This window comes from Filicampus tigris, chromosome 1, assembly GCF_054856515.1.
Source record: "Filicampus tigris isolate MCC_2025a chromosome 1, RoL_Ftig_1.0, whole genome shotgun sequence".
In the NCBI taxonomy this organism is placed as follows: domain Eukaryota; kingdom Metazoa; phylum Chordata; class Actinopteri; order Syngnathiformes; family Syngnathidae; genus Filicampus; species Filicampus tigris.
In genome coordinates this window covers 11895505-11919542 of record NC_141217.1, presented here as the reverse complement: position 1 = coordinate 11919542, position 24038 = coordinate 11895505, and the positions used below count along the sequence as shown (strand labels likewise).

Genomic DNA, 24038 nt, shown 5'->3' with positions numbered 1-24038 from the left:
AACATGTACCTTGGCTCGATAAAGGATGAGAAACACTGCAGGAGAGGGTGGAGCAGAGAGTAGGACAAGGCCAACGACAGATCCAGATTAAAGTGGCCGAGTGGGTGAAACAGGGTAGGTAAGGATTATATGGACCGGCGGTTCCCCAACTGGGCCCCTGGGACCTTTCAGGGTCAGCAAAATAATTTGCAATCATTTATTATGCTGGTATCACTTACCGTATCGTTAAATCCATATCCACATACAGTGTAGGGCCAGAGCACAGATAAAACAAATCACAGCTTGGACACCACAAATAGATGACATCGATGCCCCATTTTAGAGATGAGAGATGAGATGAGACACGTGAGTCCACTGGGAGGGACGGCTACATTTTGGGCAACCTCCCTTTTTTCTACTGCTGAGTATAAAAGAAAAGATAAAGGCAGAATTCAACTTTTTTTTTTCCCTGGTGAAAGGAGAGAGTCTATTCTTTCATTTGGTGTTACGGTGTATGCCGTAATGAGTGACAAAATCATACTGTGGGTCTTGAAAATGTCAAAATGTTGTAAAATGGCTGGCAGAGAATGAATTAAGAAAAATCTGGCGTCACTGCAAGAATAATGTTTTTCCTTCATTTGTTTTTAGAAAAATGCCCTATTAAGAAGGCCTGTTTGTTTGACAATGCCGTCCTATTTTTTTTTTTGTAAATGTAAGCATCTTTTTCAATGAAATCTCAACTCAACCAACTCATTGTGGAAGAGACACATTCTCAAAATTACATTTTATAATCCCGACAAAATACATCTTTTCTCTTGTAAATACTTTAACCTTTGACAAAATTCCAACAAATGTGACTCGATTGCCATTATATTTGAATTCCCCCCGCCCCCTCCCAAAAAAAAAAAATTCTTATAGTAACATTACAATTTTTTTTTAATGGTGTTCATCATTTAATGGTACATGTGGTCATTTTGTTGCATTAGGATTACGATAGGGGGTCTTTGGAAAAATGTCCTACTTGTACCCAAAAAGTTTAAGAATCCCTGAAATCAATGCACGCGCACGCACGCGCACACACACACGCACACACAACCACCCATCCACACTCAGGCTTGCAGCTGGCCACGTCTCGGTCACACGCTTCCTTCGCCTTGCCTTGTGCTGAACGTGGGAGATGAGGTGCTCCCGAGCTTCCCACACTACTGTGTTAATGACACTGAGGCCGCCCGCACAAAGGAAGTGTGCCCTATTCAACAGAGATATTGAGTGTAACGCCCCGCCCCCACTCATGCACACTCCCCTCTCTCTCTCTTACACACACACACACACACACACACACACGTAGAAGTGAACACAGGCTTGTCAACAGGGCTTCCAGGCACACCATCTGGACTCATGGTAGCTATTGTCAGTTTGGGAGATGCTCACCGTGTGAACTGGAGGCTGAAATAGAGACTGAGTCACACACACTTTGTGCGGGCGCGCGTGCGTGTGCGTCTGTCTGTTTGGTGAGAAACACGTTACGACATGTACTTTTGGCCATATTTTGTTGTATTTTTTTCCTGAAAGCTCGAGGTGACAATAAGTCACGGCAACATTTTAGGCCTCTGTTATGTTGCGGGTCAAATTGACCCATTTGAAGCACCCACCGTTGTGTCTTTTTCTTTCCATTGGTGTTCATGGGTCAATGTGAGGCGCTAATCATCCAAAAAGTATATGACACAATTATTGATTTTTAAATGTTTTGTTTTTAAAAGTGGAAAAATAAGGCCAGTAGACTAAGTTTAAAACTCATTTTACAATTGTTAGCCTAGTAGCAAGATTGCTCAGTCATTTTTTAAAAAACATTTTGGGGATAATAAGAAAAAAACACAACTAATTCAACAAACAAGGAGAGTTCAGTTGGCTCGATTTAACCTCTGTGGATTACCATGACTAGGGTAAGTGAGAATTTACACAGACATGAAGGGAAAAAAAATTAGCAAGCACTATACTATATTTTGAAATTAATGTTGCTACAGGTCACTTTGGTAATTATGCTATTGGGCTAACGAAACATGCGCTTTTCCTAGATTGTCAAATTGACCCGTAACATAAGAGGGGGGTTTAAACCTTGTAAACCTAGGAAAAAATATTTAGAAAAATCGGGAGAGAATGTCTTCTCTTGGCATAGAGAGAGAGCGCGAGAGTGATGCGCTAAATATTGACAATATGACAGATTTTTTTCTGTCTTTCTTCCTTTATTTTTCAATGATTAAATGCACCTCAGGTCATTTAGACGCATGAGCTTCGGCAGGTTGTTGACATTTTTGACACTTTATTATAGGTACAGCCACACAATCCTGTATGAGGGCTCTATCAAGAATTCTTTTGAAGCCCTTCTGCTGGGTTTTGATTGGTTCATATTTTGGTCAGTTGGTGTGTTTTGACATAGTGGGGCAGATGTTTGCGTCTGTGTTCCCATGCACCACACATCAGCCGGGGGTGACTAGCGGCCAGTAAGGCAGTGAGGGTTGGGGGTGGCCTCCCACCTGTTTGCTTGGATTGAAGCCTTTTGTATGTGATGAATTCAACTAATTTATTCCCATGTCGCATTGTCGGAACGCCACTTTGTGATTGGCCGAACGCCGTGAGAACCGGCGCCGCATTAAATCGACGGCAGGGCGTATAAAAAAGGGACCTCGGGGTGGCTGTCATGCCAAATCTTCTCCAAGCCGACACGAGTCTGGACTACGACGTGGACGCCGGCATGATTGAGCAACACACGACGTAAGTGTAGACATGCTTACAACTGTTTTTCTTAAAGTCACATTTGTTCCATAAAATTCAATTAATTTGTTCTCAACAGCCTATTCTGTTGATTTCGTAGCGTTTCTATTGGCTGCACTGCTTCCAGTGTGCTTATGTGGAAGTTAAATGTTTCTGTCCAATCAGATTTGAGAACTCGATATGTTGCCATGTTAATCTAATCTGCCCAGGGCCTTCCAAATCAGAGCTTGAAATGTATCTGACAATATTTTAGAAATGAGACGCCTCCTGTAATCGGATCCCAAATTCGCCTAAAAAGGACTGTAGTTTTCCTTTCTCTGATTGGTTGATCAAAAAAGCCAAGCAAATGAATTTAATACATTTAATAAGTTTTACAAATAGGAAATTGAGGTGCTATACTTCTTCTTTGGCAGTTTTAGGTACAACTTCCTACAGTTTTGGATTCAGCTCCATCCTCTTGGCATTAATAACAGCCAACTAGTGCAATGCTTTTCAGATGATAATCGAGTTCATGTTGTCAGAGGTTTTAAGAGACAAAGGCTGCCTAAAATTGGGATTATTGGTCTTTTGGGGATCAATGTAAAACACACTGTAACCTTTACAGGTAAACTTAATTTGACCTTGTCTGAACCTGTGAGACAACTTTTCAGTACTTTTTGTGCAACTTGCTTTCACAAAGAGCTGAAGGGCAAATTCACAACAGGTGTTTGATACATGATCAACTAATTGAATTTGTCGGTTCAAATACAATTGGTATGTACAAGTAACAGGAGCGTTAAAACGGAAGGCCTGGGCTTATTGCACTAGACTTACTTTTCCAATGTGTCCCCCATGCCCATCGCAAGCATGTGCAAGGTGATGCTGATGGAGAGGAAGTGCACAGACAAAGCAGCGAGGATGCGCTCGGCCCTGCAGAGGCAACTCAGCGCGGGGATGTCCAACTCGGGCTCGGACGCGTGGGACAAGACGGTGTCCTTCTTCACGGTGAAGAAAGCAATCATCTTCCACAACGGCTACACCAAATCGTCCAGGGAGGCCCTGCGCTCGTTCCCCTCGCCCGCTGATGACGTCACACCGCTGTCCTGCCAGTGACCGATGGAATCTTAACATTGGGTTTCACTGAATATATATATATATATATATATATATATATATATATATCTTAATTAGGGGGTTTAACTCCAAAATGACTGAATGCCTTGATTTATTTTATATACACCATAAGCCTTAATATTCCTTGAAAGTGCTCTCAAAAAGACCACGTTGTCGAGGTTTGTTGTGAAGGGGAAAAAAAAGCCACATTCCTTTGTACAAAGGACGTTTGTTTATGCTGATGCATATTATTTTGTTGTCGTTTTGTGTTAAAGAAATGTTTCTTAAAATGTCCATGAAATTTGAAATAAATATAGTGGTAGGGACCGAGACTATAGTAAAGGGTTTAACATTCCGATATCAATGATGTTCGGGTCAAGCGAATGGCATCTGGGGCGTTTTGCATTGTTTGTTAGCATTCCGCTAAACAAACTCTATGTGGTTGTTTTAAATACACAAATTCTGTGTAATTCTCCTTGTTTTATGTTTCGTTTGACAGTAGTGGCATTAAATAGCCTGAGGCCACTTTTTGAAGACTTATTCGCTACCAGCCAAACTACTGCTTGTTGTGAAGTGAGTGACTGTTTACCTGTTGTGTCCAATAAAAAGATGGAAACTGTTTGTGCTATTAGTTGAAGCAAACCGTGTCTGTTTTTTGTTGTGATTAGATGAAGAGCAGATCACATTTTATGACCATTTCATGCAGAAATCCAGATAAATCCAAAGGGTGCTTTCCACACACTGTATTGTTAGCTTTTGATCATGTGATCGGTACTTACAAATGTTAAGTCTTCTCGCCCTGATTCAAAATTGGTGCCGCTAAACGGTAATATGAGACTTTGTCCCTCCCACTTGTAATGTTGCAACAACACAGTAATTCACAATGTTTTATGTTGGCAAATTTATCCATGCAAACGCTCAATATGCATTGGAACAAAACAATGCGCAGATCGTCAGCATGGCGAACGCGGCTGTCCAGAGGTGTGTGACGTCACGGGAGAACTATATAGAAAAAGGCTTCCCCACATTGCTATCAATGCTACAAAATTAAGTACTGCTGCAGTAATAAAATTAAGTTTGCACTTTTTTTTTTCAAACGGCAGAAGCCTGTTTCCACTTGTAAAAGAAGAGTGCAAAAAGCTTTCAGCACCTCCCCTGCCCAGCCTAAAGCTCTCTGAGTCCCTGAGTTGTCCAACGCTGGCCAATGGTTGAGTAGGTCTTGCCCATTGGGCTGAGTTTATGCAGTTGAACAGAGGTCAAAATTAGGAATATACAGGTAGACTTTAAGTTTAGAAATTACATGCTGAACTAAAATAGGAGCCTGCAGATGTTAAATTTAACATTCCAACTTCACAGCTAGTTGACACTGGGAAATTAATCTTCTGTAATCATCTGTAGTATGAACGTTTGACCAGTAGAGGGTACTAACAGACATCACAACTGCAGTGGTGCAAGACTTGCAGCGCAGTTGTCTTGACACGTTAATTATCTGAAGTGGCACCTGGGGGGGGGGGGGGGTCCAAGCAGTTATGAGGGGGTCCAGTGTCACCTCGGTCACAAATTATTTGTATATCTTATTTTACATACCAACTCACTTAAGTAAAAGGTTTCACTTGGCGGTCTTACACAGGCTGTGTACCTCCTCACTACTCACTAGCATGCAATTAAATATTATGCTTTTCTTGCCGCTTTGAATGTGTGTGTGTGTGTGTGTTAGCATCTTTGAGGAGGGCACTAGGATTACATTGTGAAAAAAACAATTTGCACCCTTTATACACAGCGCTGGGGGGTAATGGTGTCAGTGCACATCCTGCTGGACATAATGTGTCACGACAGAAGTAAGCAATGGCAAAGAATTGCAAACAAGTCATCCTAACCATATATCAACTTTATTAATCATAGGGCTAATTCAAAAAGCAGACATTCAGCAACATTTGAACAACTGTAGCAGCAGGCGAATGAACAAATTGAGTCAAGTCCACACCATGCATTCAGCTGGCAAACGCCACTACTTTTGCTCAAGGTTGGTGACTGTAAAACACCGCTGCACCTTGCTGGCCACAAAGAGCAGCTGTGTATAGCCATTGTTTTTTACCTTTATTTTTGGGGACAACTTTCATTGGAGCACTCATTAAAAAAAACAAAAAAAAACAAGAAAAGAATCCGATGCAAAACCCTTGAAGTGAAAACCAAAAAAAAGTGTTTAGGGATATAACATACATCGGCTTTATTATGATTTGCAACAGGTCTAAAATATCACTGCAACAGATGAACTCTTGACAAAAGGTTAAGGTGACCAAGGCATAGTGTCAAGGAAGAAAATAAAACTTACTCATCAATACTTTTTTTCTTCTTGCCGTTGCTTGCCAAAATGATTAAAAAAAAAAAAAATATGCTCATACACACTAAACAAAAAAGGCATCTTTCACTCAAATTCCAGTTAGAACCATACACGACGACCAAAGGAGGACAGGTTAAATCACGAGCATGTGAGGCGTTCTCTGCCATTTTAAAACACGCCGACCAAAACCTTAAATAGGAAACGAAAGCAAAACAAGATAAAATCGAATGCCGCTCTCATCGTGTCGTGGGACCGATCTCCAACTGCCGGCCGGACATTGCAGCGCCTCATCATCTGTGTTTGCTTTGTGTGGAATTAGTGTGCTCAACACATCATGGTGTATTAGAAGATTACACATAGATTCTGCTTAAGGTTCAATTGAAGATGTCATTGGGGGCGTCGGGGTGGAGGACGAAGCATGGCGTATACACTGTGCACAAAGAGGAAAAGTGTTTATTTGGTAGCTGTCCCAAATGTGGTTGCGATGCGGTCTGGGTTGGGAATTGGTGAGCAGGTGGATCCTACTACCCGTCAGGGCAAAGAGTTCAACAAATCCTGCAGGAAGAAGTCTGGATCTGGGATTTCGGAGAGGAGACCTGAAACATGGCAACGTAGGAACTTGGTCATTTTTGGACCATTTTTTTTAATAAAGGAAGCATTTGTCGTCATGTTTTCGGATGAGTGATTATGAAACGTATTTACACAAAGTAACACCTTAAAAATCTCCAAGTACCCCCTCAATGACCCAATATTACAATATAGTAGTGTAGTAGGTGTACTCCCAGTCTTCTTCGAAAAAGAGAGAGGTTTTAATCCCAAGTAAGCCACTGGAACATTACACACAATATGAATTGCACATAAATTACCGTTGTACCTAAAAAAATGTTTTAAAACAAACAGTTCAAAAAGTTTGCATGCAAATGTGTTGTACTCAGATAAATACAACTGAACTGTCCCGGATCTTAAACTATAGTAACATTATGCACAGTTTTGAACATTTCAGTCAATTAATCTTGTCGCACCACAAGGGTGAGCCCATGTACCACTACATTTTGGGAATCACTGCCAATTCTTGCTCAAATTATTTGAATTTCAATTCTGTGGGGAAACTAATTGGGTTTGTTTAACTAAATCACTGTCTTTCTGAGATTACAAAATCGATACCTGTTTGTATAGTTTCTTGGAATTTTAATCAATCGTTTCAGCATGAGGACTCTTTCATTTGGTTCGTCTTGGATATGAAGTTTTTAATATTTCATTTTTTTTTTTGGTGCTGATCCAAATCAGATTGTTACATCCAACCTTGCTACCTTTTAAATCACTCGCTCGTGTGCAATACTGACCTACAACGTCAAAGAACTCTGCCAAGGATTCGGCGGGCATGAGCTCATCCTGGAAAGCCCTGAGCACGCGCTCCGAGGCCTCGTAGATGGGCATGTCGTTGTGACGCACGTATTCGGCAAGCGAGAAGGACCAGCCGCCCTCCGTATTGCTGGTGGGAACCTTCTGCGGTGCCGAAAGGCAGAGAAAAAGTCAGTGTGCTCAGTGCGGCCAATAAACAAAATTCAGTGGTGCCTTGACTTACAAGCGGCCCAACTAACGAGCTTTTTGAGATACGAGTCGTTTGGTCGAAAAATGTGACTTAGTCAATAGTGTGCGTCTATCAAGTGGATAGCGACACAAGTACCTTGCTAGCATTAGCCATTTCTTGTTGCAGCAGAGCGCATTATTAGAGTGTTATATGTGGTCTGTGTCTTTTCTTTGTCAATGTTACATGTATCTGACCACTAAGTCACTTCTTCTACCAGCAGTGTTATGCTTTGTCTTTCAGAATAAGAGCATAACACAGGAAATGATATGTTAACTGTGTAAAAGTTGGTAAAAGCTTTTGCTCTGATTTGTAAAAGTAATCATTTGTTATTTTTAAGCCTGTGTTGGGGATCACTTTTTTTTTTCCTTAATAAATTGTTTTTGTTCATTAATCCCCTCCTCAAATATTTGTTTTGGATTCATGACAGTATGTTTTGTTTGTTTGATTTCTATTTCAATGTATGTCAAAGTGGAAACGCAACGTTTACTTCAACCTGTAATTGTGTTTTTCTAAATGAAAATGACATTGAAAGTATTAACGGTTGTGTCCTGAACAATTTTGATAAATGCACCTTAGGTTCATTGAATTTGTTTACGGCCCTTTACGATTGGTATTTGAGTATTTGAGGTATTGAGTATTAAGCTGAGTAAAACAATAAAACATTTGGCTTTTTTGGGGGGTCATTAATGGCATTTCCATTCATTTCAATGGGAAAGTTGATTTGCCAAATGAGTGACTTGAGTTACAAGCATGGTCACGGAGCAAGTTTAACTCGGAGGTCAAGGCACCACTTGAAAGTTTTCCGACATTACCCTGAACATGTCATAGACGAGATCCACCAGGCCCCAAAAGAGAAGGGGCGAGCGATAGACTGCATATTCCTTTGGTGCTTTATCTGTCAGCCTGAGGAAGGAGAGCAAAGATGAGGGCAGCTCATTTCAACTCGCATGTGCTTGAGAAAAGAGAGAGAAGAAAAAAAAAAAAAAGCTACTCGTAGGCGTTCGCAACTGGGCCGTACTTGTTGGCGCTGCTCGCCGACACCTTGCGGGCGTGCGCGTTGACCAGGAGTCTCCGGAGGAAGTAAATCCGGGAGGTCCTCCAGCGTTCGGGCGGCATGATGTGCATGGTCAGGACGGTGTAGTAGTGCGGCCCTTCTACCTCGTACGAGCCCTCCACCCATTTCTCACACGGCTGCTCCTGAAAAGTCTGCAGGTTCTTCTCCTCTCGGGAGGTAGCTCGTGTCCTGCAGGGTGAGCGAAGGGATACCAATATACTGTATGAGCGGCAGCCTTGTAGCCGGTACAACATTTGGGGGGTTTACGATAGTCTTGCTTTAACCTGCACAAGTTTGAACCCACTTACATGTTCACAGGTCAGCATTCACAAACTCGGCAATAGTTTGGGAACCAATTTTTTTTTTGTGTTGCTAACATTATTGCTTTGGAACCCTCTGGTGACATTTTAGTGCCAAGAAAACAAATTGAAGTGAGTTGAGAGCGTCAGTTTGTTCCAAAGCCACCATATTGTGGCATCAACAGTCAATTCCCGACCCACTGAGGGCGGCGTCGATCACCCACAAATTTTCCCCATCGGCAACAGAGCGGCGGTTCACTGTCATCTTATTTGTAGCTGTGCAACCTATTTCGTTTTTACAGTATTTTAATTAGAAACTGCTTAAGTTCAGGGTGTATTACAGTAGAATTTCTTTTACCCTCTGCTACCTCTCTTTTAAAGAAGGCTACTGTAGTGGAATTGCAAGTACAACGTCAACAGTGTGCGTCCACCTTGGGTTGTTTTCATGGCTACGGTGAGCAAATATTTAGCAAGCACTACATTTTTTGTGTGTGTGTGTGTGAGAATTGGAAATTACGTTCAGGAGAATTTAATTAAATACAAAGCTAGCTTTAGCCTATTGCTTGACTGCTCCCATTAAGTTGAACGTTATCTCTAGAAAGAAAAGATCTCCATGGAGATATTCTGGAGTGAAGAAGCAAAAAAGTGTTGAAACGCAGGTGGCGAAAATCCAATCTTCTGAATCATTTTGCCTTCTATAGAAAGAAACTTCACACTTATAATTGACTATTTACTATTATTAGTGATGATTGTATATTGTTGTTATTAGTATTTTAATTTACTATTATTTATTTATAATTGTCATCCTTGGTCATGTCTCACTATAAAATGCAAGACAACCATTCCATGAGCTATGGAGGCCAATTTTCGGCTATTTGAGACGGCCGGGACGGTACAACTTGATCTTCCCTTGCAGTACATACGTGTTGAGCACATAGAGCACAGTGTGGATGATGTAGGGGATGAGATGGATGTTGCTCTCTCGGCCGCCTCCTCCTGTGTCCACGCTGAATGATTGTTCGGTAGCAAAGCGAAGGAACAGCAGCTTGGTGTCATGGATGTTGAGTTGGTACGTGGGCTCTCGCTGGCCTGTGCACTCCTGCAGATATGTGTTGTGTCTGCGTGGCACACAAAAACATAAGTGAGAAATCAGCCGTCAATGCTCGTCATTTACTAAAACAGCATTCGTTGGCCGTATCTTTTTGGCGCTCAGAAAAAGACCATCAAGTCACCCGTGCCTTCTCATCAAGGATTAGAGATAGATTCCGGGGAGGACATTTCATGCTGTTTATCTGCTGATGCATGTTTTTACCGTGCTAAGCATGTAGCAAACGCCGATTCTGGCACGTGCGGCCCCCAAACAGGAAGCAGTCCATTGCACCTGGTGTTGGCGTTTTGGAGAGCGGCGCTTTCCCACTCTTCTCTCCCACGTGCCAGCCTGCAATGGAGGTCAAAGAAATTAAAAAAATATATTTTTTATTACGTAAAGAGAGAGTGGTTGATGTCTTCTTAAAAAGCGGCGATGTTGCTACCTGACAGCTGCCAGATGGCAGTCGTAGTGGACAATGTTAAAGTGCGACACAGTGCTGTAGCCCTGCTGCTTGCGAGGCTTGTTCTCAAATTCCTCTAATGACACCCGCTTCGTGAAAGTGTAAATACCCAGGACCTTGGTGGGCTGGAATCAAAAGCATGCCTGTTAAGTTGCTGCACTTGACTGAAACACCATTAAGGACGTGTGCCTTGTTGTACCTGGAATTTGTATCCTTCTCTACAGATACAACAAGTCAAGCCTGGCTCTTCTATCAGCTCCTCCATTTGTTTCAACAGTGAAGTCTTGGTCACCACCTGACCCTTCTCGTTGGTCTGGAAGGCAAATGCACACATACGTGCATGTTAATTGTCAAACAACGAAAAAAAAAAAAAAAGTCATCTGAAAAAAGAGAGTATACCGTCATGCCAAGTGTTCCCAGAGCCTTCTGTCTCATGGCCATGGCCATACGCTTCTTCTCAGCTCTGGTCTCCCTGCGTGCCGCTTCTATCTTCAGATTGACGTCACTGTGCTCCCTCAGCGCTTCCAGAAGGTTCTCTGCAAGCGTACCAATGCCTTCATCGCTGGAGACCTGCTCCAGCTTGTGCAGGTTGGTAATGGAATCAGTGCCTATCAGCACCTGGACAGAACAAAGGTCACTTTTTTTTTTTTCTGTTTTCCAATTCATGGTCTTAATCTTGACTTTCGTGTAATGCACTACATTTTATTAGAGCATTTACTACCTGTGTGGGGGGATGCTGCATAGCCAAACCGCGGAGCAATCTGAGAATGAAGGGTAGCGCAGGGCGCGAGAGGAACTTCTTCCAGATGTCGGCATCCAGACTGACAAGAAAAAGAAAGATGAAACTTTAGCAAGCGGAGCCAATTTTTATGCCTTTATCAAAGCAATGGAAGAATAACAAGGCTCATACTTTTTGGCATTTGGGATATGTTTCTTCATGTAGTCCAGTGCATTTTGTGTGATTCCTTTTTGCAGAATGAGATCTTTCAGCTGATGGCCGTTACTGTTATTTTTTATTCCAGCAGCGATTTTACAGAAGCAATCCAGAAACACTTTGTCATCAGCGCTATGTTCCTCGTCGTACCTGAAAGGAAAAACAGTTTCGATGTAGTATGTGTAGAAAGACCGGAAGCATGGCATTCAGACATTGCAAGTGGAGGTCAGCACGTTTAAGAATAGCACAGTGATACCCACTTGTCAAAGCTGCAACATGGCTTGAAGCGCTCGACCAAGATCCTCATCTTCTCCAGTTCGCCAAACGACAAGTATGGGATGATGCGAAGCAGACCCTGCAGCACGCTGGGGTTGGAGCGCACAAATGGAGTGTTGATCTGGTCCAGCAACATGACAAGCTGATCCTTGTCGCCAGTCAGCAACAAGTTACCCTGGAAAAACAATGACACTGATTATAAAGATTATTTTTAACTCGTTCGAAGGAGGCTAGGTTTTCCATCAAGAGTGGGTTTGCGTTTTTGTTTGGGCGCAGCTTCTCCTTGTTCTAATTGGCCTTGGTGGTGGTGGTCTGTGCTCCCAAAGTGTTCATGTGGCTTCTTTAGTACCTACCTTGTCCTCTGAAATCTCTGCATTAGCTTCGTCCAGAATGATCTCCATGATGCTCAGAACTTGCTCTGCTATGGAGGCCCCGCCGCTGTCCTTACTCTCCTGTTCTGCCACTAAAGCCTAAGCGGGAAGAGTTGAATATTCCTCCTCAACATCTGTGCGATAAAAGCCAGCATAACAACAACTAAAGTCACTTACCAGGTTTAGAGTTCCTAGCATGACGTTGAGCGTGTTCATCTCTGGTTTGACTAGCTGTTGTCGGTTTATTTTTACTTTGACACAATAACTGAACAACTTCAGTAAAACCTAGAGAGAGATACATCATATTTTAATTAGGAATAAGATATTTCTCAATGCACATGAATACTGTCACTGTTGGCAGAATCCTTGCATCGCTAAAGCCACTACTTTTCAAATAAAAAAGAATTTGAAAAAACCCGAAAGTCTAAGCGCCATTAGCAATTAGCTGACAAGGCAGTGCAATTGGCCGAAAATAATCTGCATGCAAAATTAACTTCGCGACTGATGGGGTTCTGTGGGCAACGAGGCATTACAGCTGTCTTTTAGGAAACAGGCTTACTCAACTGAAGCATATTGAAGCAGTTAAGTGCACCTTGTTCATAACTAGCCCACTTGTAAGTGCAGAGTGCATTTGTTGACTTGCTTTGATTCAAAGGGAATGTAACCTGGCATCATTTTATAGCATAGTTCAGTCCCCCGTTGGTGATGAAGCACAACGGCGGCTTACCGTGAGCAGATGACGTCCCTGTTTGAAATCTTTGATTCCTGACAGCCGATTGAGCATACACTCCAGTCCGCCACACTGTGCCATAACGCCTGCCATCTTGTACACCTCCTCATCATCCTCCTCCTCATCTGGACAAGACAGAGACATTTTTTTGTACTTGATCGTAAGATGAGATTCCATAGACTTGTTAAATGTTTCAAGCGTCTATAAAAGGTTTTGATGAAGACACAAGCAAGAAAACACTGGCAGACTTGACGGTCCAAATAGTGTGGGAGGCTGTAATAGACAAGTAATAGAACCTGTGGTCGAGTCCAGCGACTCAATAAACTCCTCTGTTGCATCTCCCAGCAGACCTCTCATTCGATAAATGATTCTCATCGGCTCACCCTTGGAAAAGGAAGGGCAACGTTAACTTGACGACCATCTATACTATTTCAGATTTATTCTGAAAGGCTCAGTCATTATTGACATCGCATTTGGTTTCGCGTTGTAACTTCACCTCATTTGTTGGGCACCACACCTTCTTGTAGACTTCGGCGACAGACAGATCCAAGCTAATGATTTTGTTGTTCACCAGAAGCTGAGGAAAACAAAAAGACGCACAATATGTTTCTTGCAATGACTTCGCTTAGTTGATGACAAGAGGAGGTGAGGAGTAAGAGAAGGAGCTATTAAAATGGGAATTCAGTTTACCTCCATGCCACTATCATCTTCCAGGAGTGCCACCAGGTCGCAGTCTTGACAGATCTTGTTCTTAATGTCCCTCATAAGGGGGCCGATGCCTGGCTCGTTGCTACTGTAAGGGTTTCCAGGCATGCGACCTTGAAGGAAATCCTCCTGCTGAGGATCTTTTTCCAGGGTCACAAAGAACTCTGTCACCTCGTTCTCCTCCTTAAAAGAAAAAAAGGTGACATAAAAAAGATTAACCTTGCCAAGTAATTATTCAGTAAAATATCTTCATCTAAGTGAAATAAATGTGGGATAAAGTTAACTTACAGGATAAATGATGCTACACAGTCGCTCAAAAATGAACACAGGTGTTCTGTAGTCATCCAAATTGTATCTCTTCGCAGTCTCTATGCACACTGCCATGAAAGCCTTCGTTTCAGACTCGGTACCTACGAAGAGCGTAAGATGGTCAGACTCAATGTGCACCATGTCAACTGAGGAAAACAATAATGCTTAAGATATGACAAGCTTTGACAGACTCTGCTAAAGGCTTCAAAATCAGTAGTTAAGATTTCACTTCAACTGACCTGTGGTCATGTCCTCGAGCATTTCCAGCAGCATGTCCTGAGTCTCATCAATGAGTTTGGTGCGCTGCACCACCAGCTTCCGCAGACACAGATAACCGTTCAGCACTGTGCCAACCAACCGGCTCTTAAAATGCCGCTTAATGGACTCCACCTCCACAAATGACGATAGTAATCCTGCCATAACAACATCATTTGATCAAATCCACGAGAAAGAAAACTTCAAATATTTGCTATCATTTGCTGCATACCAGTAAAGCTCTTGAGGGCATAGCCTTGCTGTAAGTCTGTGCTCAACGTCGCCTCCTCCAGGGCCAGCAGGTTGGCTATTTCCTGCCAGAGGCAATTGCACACCCCACATTAAAATAATTGCACAACACACGCTTGTATTTAGATTTTACAATGGGCTAGCAACAGCGGTTTAAGACAGTTATGAATCACTCTGTTCAGCTCAAATAAATGAACTGCATGTTGTTGATCTTAGAGAACATATAGAACAATACCAAGTCACGCTTTACCTTGGTGATGAGATTGCCGATGTAGGGAAGAACTCCTCGTGCAGCCAGGTAAACCTTCCAATGTGTTGGTTTGATGAGCTTTTGGTAGAGACCTAGGTACTCTGCTGCACACTCTCCAGCCAAACTCAGCTCATCCAGATAACTGAGCGACACATGAGAAACATTGTCACACGACTACACAAGACTTTCCTGTTGGCTATATAAGTACAGTTAGCTTGACTAACATTACGTAGCCATTTTACACACGCTGACCATCACTTAACAGCATGTGCCGCCTTAATTCTTCTGCGTCTTACCTGGTGAGCAGGCCCAGGACTTGTTGTTTGCGGCTGGGGATTGTTGTGAGGGCCTCCACAATTGTGCAAGCTGCCTGTCTGGCGGCCTGAGTAGCAGGCGTGAAAAGAACCTGCGGTAAGAAAAACACTTATGTCAACTGATTTCTAATACGAATGGATTTCTGAATCTCACAAGACATAATTTGCGCATCTTTACTTACCTGCCGCAGCCAATTGTTGTGGCTGAGCCTGAGCAGGCGAGGGAAAAGGATTTCACCTCTTTTGGACCTCATAAACTGCTTCCATTTCCACACATACTTCTCCATCAGATACTGCTTCCGCAGTTCACCCTTCCCTTGTGGTTTTGTTACCATGTCATGGCCTGTCGGGCCCGTAATTTGGCAAGAGCATTGGAGACAAAAATGAGTACTGCTGCTACAATGACATGTTTACTATATTGTCTGGGCAACACTTACATCTTGCAGGGAGGCATTTTTTCCAGGCCTCATATGAAGCTTTGGGATCCTTCTTGAGCCACATTTGGGCCTGAGCATGGATTTCATTACTGTAGGGCCTAACGGTGGTCAGGGATTCAGTAGCAGCATCCTTTAAAAGACGGATAGGTGTGATCAAAACGTACTCCAAGAGTTGGCATACGTGTAAATTGTACAATTGACCCTAATGATACATCTTGCATTGAGGGTTCCACAATCAACTTTTCAGCCAATTGCCTCGCATTAACCTAATCAGCACATTTTCATTGGCCCTAACAGAAATGCAAAGCCTCAGCATGATTACTCAATATTCACCTTGTTCTTCTTGCTGGTAGGGGCGGGGGGTTTGATTAGCTTCTGCAGGATTTTCAGGCACATTAGAGTGATGTTCTCCACCACGACAGGCGTCTTAATGTTTACTGACATGAGGAACAGACTAAGGGCTGCAAGAAAAAAACCACATTGATTTAGTCTGGTTAGATTAAAAATGGCATGAATAACATTGACAGCACGGAGATGGCAATGTAGGTGAGCCATTAACCTAATATTTATGTTTAAATGGGACTCAAATGTCAAATCTATTTGTTAATGCTTCAAAATAACGAGCCACCTACCACAGCGCAGCCGTAACTCCCAGCATCCTCCCTCTTTTGAAATCGAGTCAGTTAACAACAGCATTTCATACTGCAGATTACTAACCTGTTGTAAAAAAAAAAAAAAAAAAAAACATTCTTGTCAAATATACACTTCACATTAGTTTTCATGCTGAGATAAATGTGCCACTGCTTTAGTACACAAGACAGAAGCACAGTATTTACTCATCGCTTTAAATGAGCAGATGAAAGCACACATACCAGGTCAGGATTTGCCCAGTGACCTTTGAGGGCTGCCGAAACCTTGGCAATGATAAGGTCATTCATCTGCTGAGTGGCTTCTGGGTGATCCCTTAAAAAAAACAAAATGAAACAAATGATAACGTGAGAAGCAGAATTGCTACAAAAAGGGCAAATAATAAAAAGTAGTTCACCGGTACATTGTTTCATCAAACAAGCATCAAGACGGTCAAGGGTAGTGCACTGAAAACCTGTTGCATTTAACTACAATAGAATCTTGAGCAGGGCTCTACCTTGTAAGTAAACAGATAAGCTGGCGTACTTCCTCCCGCATGGCTGCAGTACCTCGTCGCAAGTTGTACTCAAAAAGCTCACGGATGAGCCCCTGAAGGACGAGGATCTGCCGGAGGGCTGGGTTGGTGGCCAGCGCACGCAGCAGTGTGATACAGTGACCTGTGACTGCTGAGGCACAGCCGTAACACTTGTTGGAGGAGGTGTGGCCGCAGCCCAGCACAGAGAGGGCGCGGTACTGGCTGGCCGTGAAGGTCGGCTGGTGGCTGCTGCTGCTGCGGGACGATTTGGTGGCAGCCTCGCGCTGCTGCAGGTCATACTCAAGCAGCTCTTTGCGAGATGCAAGTACTTTCTGTGGAAAAAGAATCAAATACCAGGTGGGGACTTGGGGAAGCAAGCAGAGAGATACTGGACAATGCTTCAACATGTGGGGAGGCCACAGGTAGTTTGTCTCTAACCTGTATAATCTTGGAGAGTTCATCAAATGATGTTTTGCAGTCTCCACTGTACTCCTGAGCCAGTTGCTGAATGTATCTGTTCACATTGGCAGAAGATGTACCAAGACCTGCAGCAGCTCCTGTATCATCCTGCGGGAATTTGGGGGAAAATTATATTAATAATGTCTCCCATGTTTAAAATTCCACAGCATCTCCTGCATAACAAATGCATTTCAAAGCTTACCTGAGGCTTTTCTGGTGCCGCCTCGTTTACTTTAGACAAAAGGCTCTCCAGCTGGGGTCGGTGACCCATCAACTGGTGGTAGACACGATCAGCTTTTTCCAGAAGGGTGTTGATGTTTGTCACAGCCTGCAGGGATAAAAACAAGTTTTGAAATATACTGTCAAATATACGGCCAAAGGGAGTAAAGAAACTTCTCAGCAAAAGGTCCTCAAATTAAGCTGTGAAGTATGTATAAGTGACTGCTGACTTTTTTCCTGTCTTCTTCATTCTCAATTGGATCCACAGCACAGCATGGCTTAGCATAAAGCATGAAGTCAAATCTGGCATATTTGCAGAAACCACAGGCATTGCACAGGAAGGGGTCCTTTTCATCATAGTTGATAGATCTGAAAAAGAAAAAAACACATTAGAATATAATGTACTCATTTCTAGTAGTTTAGTAAGTACTGTTAGAATGGCTGAGGAAGTGTGCTGCTCACCTGCACTTGTGGCACTGATAGACATTCTCACCACAGTTGCCACACACTCCCGGGTTGGCAGGCACAGAGGCGCTGCAGCGGGGACACTGCAGCGTCTCAGTGGAGGCTTGGTAGTTTTCATAGAAGTCAGAGAACTCAATCATCAGGTTGGATGCGACAATGGGTAAGGGCAGGTCGATTTTCACCTCCGTTTGACCTGGGGTCAGCTGTACTTTCTTGGCTTTATGCCAGCGAGCAGGTCTACAAATGGCAAAGCACAGTAAAGAGTGACATTTTGTGCATTGTGACAGCATGGCATCTAACAAATAGAAAGTTGAAACATACTTGTTCTTCAGCTCCACAATAGCTTGCACAGTCCTGTTGTTATAGTAGAGGTTGATGGTGCGGACCATTTTGGTGCGTTTCAGGTCACCTATCTTCACGGTAACTTTGCTAATGGTGTGGCTGCCAATAAGCTTGACAACCTGTTGTGTGGTAGTGTAGCGGGTGTCCACTTTGATAGATGACAGCTTGATATTCTTGAGGGCAAATAGGAAAACATATAAAGAATGTTTAGGACTAATATTTTTTTTCCCCCCAAGTCGACTAATGATGCATTGCCATACATACCGAAAATGGAACCTCTGGATTATTACACACCAAGCAGGGGTCACTTTCCAGATAAAAGCCATCAAACTCCACCAGACCTGACAGCGTGCTATAAAAAAAGCCAAAAATGAATGTCCCAAAATCTACACTACACTCTTTTTACAAGACAGCATGAGTTCATTAAACCTACTTGTAGATGTTGGAGTTTGGGTGATTTGTCAGAATATGGTTCTGTGTTCGCAGGATTTCCACAGCCTTCTGGGAATACTCTTTCAGCTGAAGAAAGAGGAAACAATGATGTGCAATATGTGATAAACTATAATGCTCTGTGCAGTTTGTGCCTATTACGACTAATCAATTTCACTCAATTGACATTACAGAACTATGACTAATGTCCTTGCCGTAAAGAAATAGAGCCAGAAAATTTGAAGTCTGAGTTATTTACTTTTTTCTCGGTCTGCGGAGTCTTGAGTGAGAAGTACCCGAGAAGGTCGACAAACTGTGCAGCTTTGCGGCCATATGCTGGGAGTTCTGGCCAGATGGCCCATGTGAGCTCCAGCAACAACTCCTGCTGAGATTTACTTGAGTTCCTAGTGAAAAATCCAAACATTGGAAGGTTATGATGTCATATTCACTCAGACTTGATATGTTTATGCAGCAATTCACTTTGTAGTATGCATTGTACCTTGTCTTGTTAAAAATGACATGAGTGCTAGGCTGAGCTTAGCATAAATGTAAAAATGTATTTTTTGAAGTACCTGTAGATATGTAATGCCAAGCAGTGGGCTTGCCAGCGCACCGCTGACGAGTTGGACTCAAGCAGAAAACAGCGCAAAAACTGGATGAGTGTCTCCTTGTCCGCAAACTTGTTGAGCTGACTGACCAGAGCCATGCACAACTGATCCTCCTGGCTGCCAACTCCATCACCTATGATCAGTGCACAGAAAATAAAAAACACATTCAATAGCATCATCTGCTACTAAAGTGGGTGTCATCTCTACACAACAAAGCTTGAGTCATTGCCTCACCCTCTTTGTCCTTCTCTTTATCCTCTTTTTTGCTCTTTTTACTAGAGGACTTGCTCTGAGAGGACTGAGAAGCTCCTCCCTGTCCACTGCTAGAACCCCCCGAGAATGAGGAAGAGTTGGCCAGCACCTTACTGCCACACAGCGCACATGAGAGCAACTGCAAAAGTACTGGGGAAACGCCCTCGTCTACTAGGAAGCTGACCTGAAGCAGGAAGTACAACACAGCTAGAGAGAAGAAGAAAAAAGTACACGAGAAAGGACAGGGTCACAATCATACAGACACTATTACAGTTATTATACTCCATTTATAAAAACTGGAATCGGGATCTACTTACAGTCATCTTTTATACAGAACTTCTGCCAGTTGATTGTCCTCTGAGTGGCGATTTCAGCACAAGCTTTAAGGTGCTCCATCTGCATTGACAGAAACAAAGCTAAAATCAGAAGGTGACAACAACATGTTGCAGAGCGCCAAAACCATTAAAAAAAAAGGCACTCAGCATCCACCAAATCACACTCACCAGGTTGATGAGTGTGTCATACTGCAGAGCCGAGCCAGATGAAGCTGTAACAATGCCCGCCCGGAGGAAGATGCCCTGTTCCTCTAGAAGCTTTTTGATGCTGCGCACGTGAGAATCGAGAGTGTGCAGATCCCGTAACTGACGATACTTTTCCTTGGAGCCGCAGATAAACAGCAACAGCTTTCTAACTTGCCTCCTGACAAACGGTGTCTGTTGGATCATCAAATACTGGAAAGAAAGATTTTTTTTTTTTTAACAATATGAAATACAAAATGACATATCCCAAACTCTTACTTCAGACAGATAGTAGAACCAGGAATGGTCAAAAACAGGAGGTGGGATACGTGGGTTGGTGTCAGCTATCTTTTTGATCTGATATGGCAGTCGGAGCACCATTTCAGTGAGCAGCTGCGAATAGGCTTCAAACACATCAGCAGCATGTCCCTAATGGGAGGAGCAACTCTGTTAGTTCTAAATAACCTTGTCATTTTTACTCTACAGTCTAAATGACATGACATGACACAACCTGATTTCAGGACATATACCTTGACATACTGGCGGAGGAAAAAGGGACTCATGTCCGGGGGGGAGGAAGATGTGTGTGGGCGAAGGAGCTGGCTTGTGGTCACAGGTTCTTCTTCACCCTGCTGGCTCTTCCAGAACTCCAGAAGGGATTTGAGCACATGGAGACAGTAGTCAATGGCACCCAGGCTGAGCAAGGCAGACGCTGTAGCATTGGAAATCAGTGAGGATGACTGAAAGAAATAAAAGTAGCAAAGAGCATGAGTCACTAATAGAAAAAAAATTTCAGTAGGAAATAAAACTAAAAATAATGCCAGTAACTCAGGTAGTAGTTACATTAATTCCCAACCACTGAGCAGCAGGACATTGGTGTGCTGTGGGAAATTATTAAGGCTGTCGCTGTCTATTTGATCGTTGCTCGACAGTAAAAACGCTGACCGAAAATGGCCATAAAAGGCAGAGGAAATCCCACCCTGGGGTGTCTTGTCAGTAGCAGCAGCGAAGCCCGCCGAATTGGAATGCAACTAACACATTTTCAAAACAAGGCGTGTGGGTTGTGCGCGAGTATAAGGGCCATGAGGATTTTCAACTTTCTCTGCTGCTATTACAGTGAATGTGGACTAATTACGTTGACTTAATATGAACGCGTGAATACATGAACAAGAACAACTTGTCGACTATGAAATTGTCAGGATTTTGATCGTCGTAACTAATCGACTAATCGTGGCATCATACCCACAGAACAGGTCATGCTGCACACACCCACACAAATTTGTGATATAATTTTGTGTCATTTGCTTCGTAGATTGCTGAGATTTTTATAATGTACACACTTTTTTTGTAAGAACCCCTCTATAGTAACGTACCTCTGAGGACGATTTGGAACCAGATTTGGTTCGAGACATGAAGACGCTGAGCAGTCTCATGATGACCAGGTGTACTTCATTCATAGGGCAGCGATCATTCTTTTTTGAAACATCCTACAGAGAGCAGAGGTAGGTTGAGCAACACAAGTGCAGGTAAGATGATTCCTAATGAATAGAATGCGGTTACCTTCTTATGCATGCCGAGCTCTGCAATAAGCTGCGCAAGCAGATCATCCAAGGCACCCTTATCCTTTTCATCCTCCCCATCAAGGTCAGAGGTCAGCATGAGGATAACTTGCATGTAAGGAATTGCTTGAACGCCACCGACATTGTGGAGCTGAGATAGGTGCTGCAGCAGGCGCTCCAGTAACATAAGACGAACCATGTGAAGTCTAATCACCAAGGAAGAATCAGATTTTGTCAGTATGAACAAGTTGACCAACAAAAAGCTTAGACCAGAATGTTCAGGTCTGACCTGTTGCTTCTATGAATGTCTCCCTCAGTCTCTCCTTCTCCCTCTGAGCCTTCACCTTCCTGCTGGGCTGTGGTAGTGCTGATCGCGCCGGTGCTGGAGCTCACACTACCTGGACCTGCAGGGTGGCCCTCCACTGTTGTATCCCCATAAGCACTGCTGCGCCCTGACACTGCAAAAAAAAAAAAAGCAAGCATGCAACATACATGAAGCATTCATGGGAATGTATTGGGAATATACTTAAGATGATTTTTCAGGCATCTGATTTTGTACTACTTTACTGGAGAATTTATTTTTTAAATTACTTTTCACATTTACTTCTTACATTTGAAAACAGATAGCTGTACTTTCTACTCCTTAGTTTCTTTTTTGTACCTTTGCGAATGATAACATATACATAAACTCCGTCAACTGAGCTAAAAAAAACAAACAAAAAAACCCACTTTTCTGCTAAAGTACATTTTAGAGTTGGCCCTTTTAACTTTTAACTGAAGGAGTTCAATCAGTATTGACTTTGTTTTTTTTGTTATGAGCATATCTGTATTCTTACTTAAGTAACAGAGTGTGAGTATCTTTGCCACCTCTGAACATAAGTATGGTTTATAAATGACATGTATGTAGTTCTGCCCTGCAATCACCCACCACTGTGCTCCCCTGCAACAGAATCGATAGCAGAACCTCCACTCTCTGAGCCCACACTGCCGCCATGCTCAGCTGGGGAAGTCCGCAGTGTGGAGCCATCAGTAGCAGCAGTGCTGCCCTCGTCATCAGATGCCGGGGCTGAAATCATAGCAATAGCTGTAACAGCAAATAGACCTTTTCATGGCCTACGTCACGATGACATCACGGTATTCGCTGGAGGCAAAAGAACCTCACGCTGGAGGCAACAGAACGGTAGCCAGGAGTAAACACCGCTACTTTTATCTAGAAAAATGCTGTCTTGTGTTTTTGGTTGCCAAAACCATAAAATCAAAAACAAAACAAAAACAATTGCCAGTCAGAGAAATCGCAGACGGCTGTGATTGAACGCAATTAGGCGAAACGATTAGACTGCGTATCATCAACAGCGCTCGTGTTTGTAGTGTACACTTCATATCAGGTAAGATTTAACGTGAACGTCATTAAATGTACTTTTTCCCTTTGGAAAATGATATGGGCTAGACTTGGTTGTGCTTGAAATTCTTTTAAGTTAACGTATTTTCCGGGCTACAAGCCGCTACTTTTTCCCTAGGTTTTGAACCATGCAGCTTATATAAAGGTGCGGCTATTCTGTGGAGTTTTCTTCCACCACTAGGGGCGGTCTGACCGGAATTACAATACAACACAATTGCCATTAACAGGATGTGACTGAAGGTTATATAAAGGTGCGGCTTATATGTTCTTTTTTTTCATTATTTTCTTTTGAAATATAGTGCCGCACCGGCTTATAGTCCGGAAAATACAGTAATCATTATTTGGGGGATTCTTTATATATCCTACATAAGCTAATATTAACGCCATGCTACAATGGTTCAGATGATATATAGGCCTTCCGTTAACCTTTGGTGTAAACAGTCGATTTTTCTATTAGGTAGGTGTAAATGTCTGGCCATTGCATGGGCAGCCTTGTTAAATCGTCCATCCAGTGAGTGAGGGCGTAAAGATAGGTCAACATCATTCTATCAGCCAACTTATCAAAGTAATATTAAATATTACTAACATGACTATAAATTTTACAGTCATGGAGAGTGAGTTTACTTACATACTCACTCAAATGACCATTTTTTGCGTCCATTCCTACGTAAACAATGCTGTTGAAATATGCTGACCGGCGTTTTCGAACAAGCGTGCTTGTTGTTTTTGCCTCCAGCTCAGCCGTGCCCCATAAATGACGTCACATTGTGAACAAACAGTGAAGGGGTCTATATAATGCAGTCATCTAGGCCAGGGTACAAGATTTGAATTCAAACCTTAAATCATAACAACCCAAAGCATCTAACGCAGTCAAAAACTCCAAAGGCAACAATTGGCAATCTATAAATTGAAATGTGCAGACAACACAAAAGACGTTCCCATTACCTGAGGCAGTGGTGTCTGACAGTGTGCCAGCGTCCAGTGATGAGGAGCTTGGAGCTTGACCAGACAGACCAAGGCTCTGAAGGCCAAGGGCACTACTACTACTCCCTAAATGATTCCATATGAAATGCCAATGAATATGCACAATAGTGGCCAAACAAATTGAGATGAATCCT

General features: G+C 42.8%; 2 protein-coding genes across 13 annotated transcripts in view; one reads left to right on the top strand and one right to left on the bottom strand.

Moving 5' to 3' along the window:
- The first annotated feature begins 1342 nt into the window (after window positions 1-1342).
- On the top strand, window positions 1343-3843 carry LOC147152772 (uncharacterized). The gene is made up of 3 exons (XM_086044480.1): window positions 1343-1490; window positions 2659-2751; window positions 3597-3843. Exons 2-3 carry the CDS (start codon window positions 2678-2680, stop codon window positions 3841-3843), a joined length of 321 nt encoding a protein of 106 aa, XP_085900606.1. The 5' UTR covers window positions 1343-1490; window positions 2659-2677.
- A 1873-nt stretch (window positions 3844-5716) lies between these two features.
- The window catches only part of ubr4 (ubiquitin protein ligase E3 component n-recognin 4), a 58732-nt gene continuing 40410 nt past the window's right edge, over window positions 5717-24038 (bottom strand). For 8 of the 12 annotated variants that reach the window (XM_086033767.1, XM_086049492.1, XM_086012055.1 and 5 more), the window contains 48 exons: window positions 23866-23970; window positions 22450-22587; window positions 21811-21979; window positions 21523-21727; window positions 21336-21449; window positions 20493-20702; window positions 20242-20391; window positions 19948-20175; window positions 19762-19840; window positions 19427-19651; window positions 19157-19325; window positions 18844-18988; window positions 18589-18674; window positions 18420-18507; window positions 18135-18328; window positions 17811-18050; window positions 17579-17717; window positions 17332-17457; window positions 17109-17237; window positions 16653-17002; window positions 16381-16471; window positions 16141-16225; window positions 15842-15969; window positions 15509-15638; window positions 15254-15423; window positions 15054-15163; window positions 14758-14899; window positions 14491-14572; window positions 14243-14416; window positions 13983-14104; window positions 13680-13877; window positions 13486-13566; window positions 13286-13373; window positions 12987-13114; window positions 12437-12544; window positions 12242-12358; window positions 11873-12063; window positions 11589-11762; window positions 11400-11499; window positions 11078-11296; window positions 10878-10991; window positions 10661-10803; window positions 10441-10566; window positions 10052-10246; window positions 8794-9018; window positions 8588-8678; window positions 7528-7690; window positions 5717-6780 (listed from right to left, as the gene is read on the bottom strand). In XM_086033767.1, the coding sequence (XP_085889893.1) occupies window positions 6716-6780; window positions 7528-7690; window positions 8588-8678; window positions 8794-9018; window positions 10052-10246; window positions 10441-10566; window positions 10661-10803; window positions 10878-10991; window positions 11078-11296; window positions 11400-11499; window positions 11589-11762; window positions 11873-12063; window positions 12242-12358; window positions 12437-12544; window positions 12987-13114; window positions 13286-13373; window positions 13486-13566; window positions 13680-13877; window positions 13983-14104; window positions 14243-14416; window positions 14491-14572; window positions 14758-14899; window positions 15054-15163; window positions 15254-15423; window positions 15509-15638; window positions 15842-15969; window positions 16141-16225; window positions 16381-16471; window positions 16653-17002; window positions 17109-17237; window positions 17332-17457; window positions 17579-17717; window positions 17811-18050; window positions 18135-18328; window positions 18420-18507; window positions 18589-18674; window positions 18844-18988; window positions 19157-19325; window positions 19427-19651; window positions 19762-19840; window positions 19948-20175; window positions 20242-20391; window positions 20493-20702; window positions 21336-21449; window positions 21523-21727; window positions 21811-21979; window positions 22450-22587; window positions 23866-23970 (7049 nt within the window). In that variant the 3' untranslated portion in view covers window positions 5717-6715. The remainder of the gene's footprint in view (window positions 6781-7527; window positions 7691-8587; window positions 8679-8793; window positions 9019-10051; window positions 10247-10440; window positions 10567-10660; window positions 10804-10877; window positions 10992-11077; window positions 11297-11399; window positions 11500-11588; window positions 11763-11872; window positions 12064-12241; window positions 12359-12436; window positions 12545-12986; window positions 13115-13285; window positions 13374-13485; window positions 13567-13679; window positions 13878-13982; window positions 14105-14242; window positions 14417-14490; window positions 14573-14757; window positions 14900-15053; window positions 15164-15253; window positions 15424-15508; window positions 15639-15841; window positions 15970-16140; window positions 16226-16380; window positions 16472-16652; window positions 17003-17108; window positions 17238-17331; window positions 17458-17578; window positions 17718-17810; window positions 18051-18134; window positions 18329-18419; window positions 18508-18588; window positions 18675-18843; window positions 18989-19156; window positions 19326-19426; window positions 19652-19761; window positions 19841-19947; window positions 20176-20241; window positions 20392-20492; window positions 20703-21335; window positions 21450-21522; window positions 21728-21810; window positions 21980-22449; window positions 22588-23865; window positions 23971-24038) is intronic. The other 4 variants (XM_086018519.1, XM_086026611.1, XM_086023565.1 and 1 more) reach the window with 1 other exon arrangement.

Bases quoted from the DNA above. Each gene is read 5' to 3' on its own strand.
- LOC147152772 (XM_086044480.1), top strand. From the start codon at position 2,678: ATGCCAAATCTTCTCCAAGCCGACACGAGTCTGGACTACGACGTGGAC. The intron at 2,752-3,596 runs GTAAGTGTAGAC...GCCCATCGCAAG, and splicing joins ATGATTGAGCAACACACGAC to CATGTGCAAGGTGATGCTGA.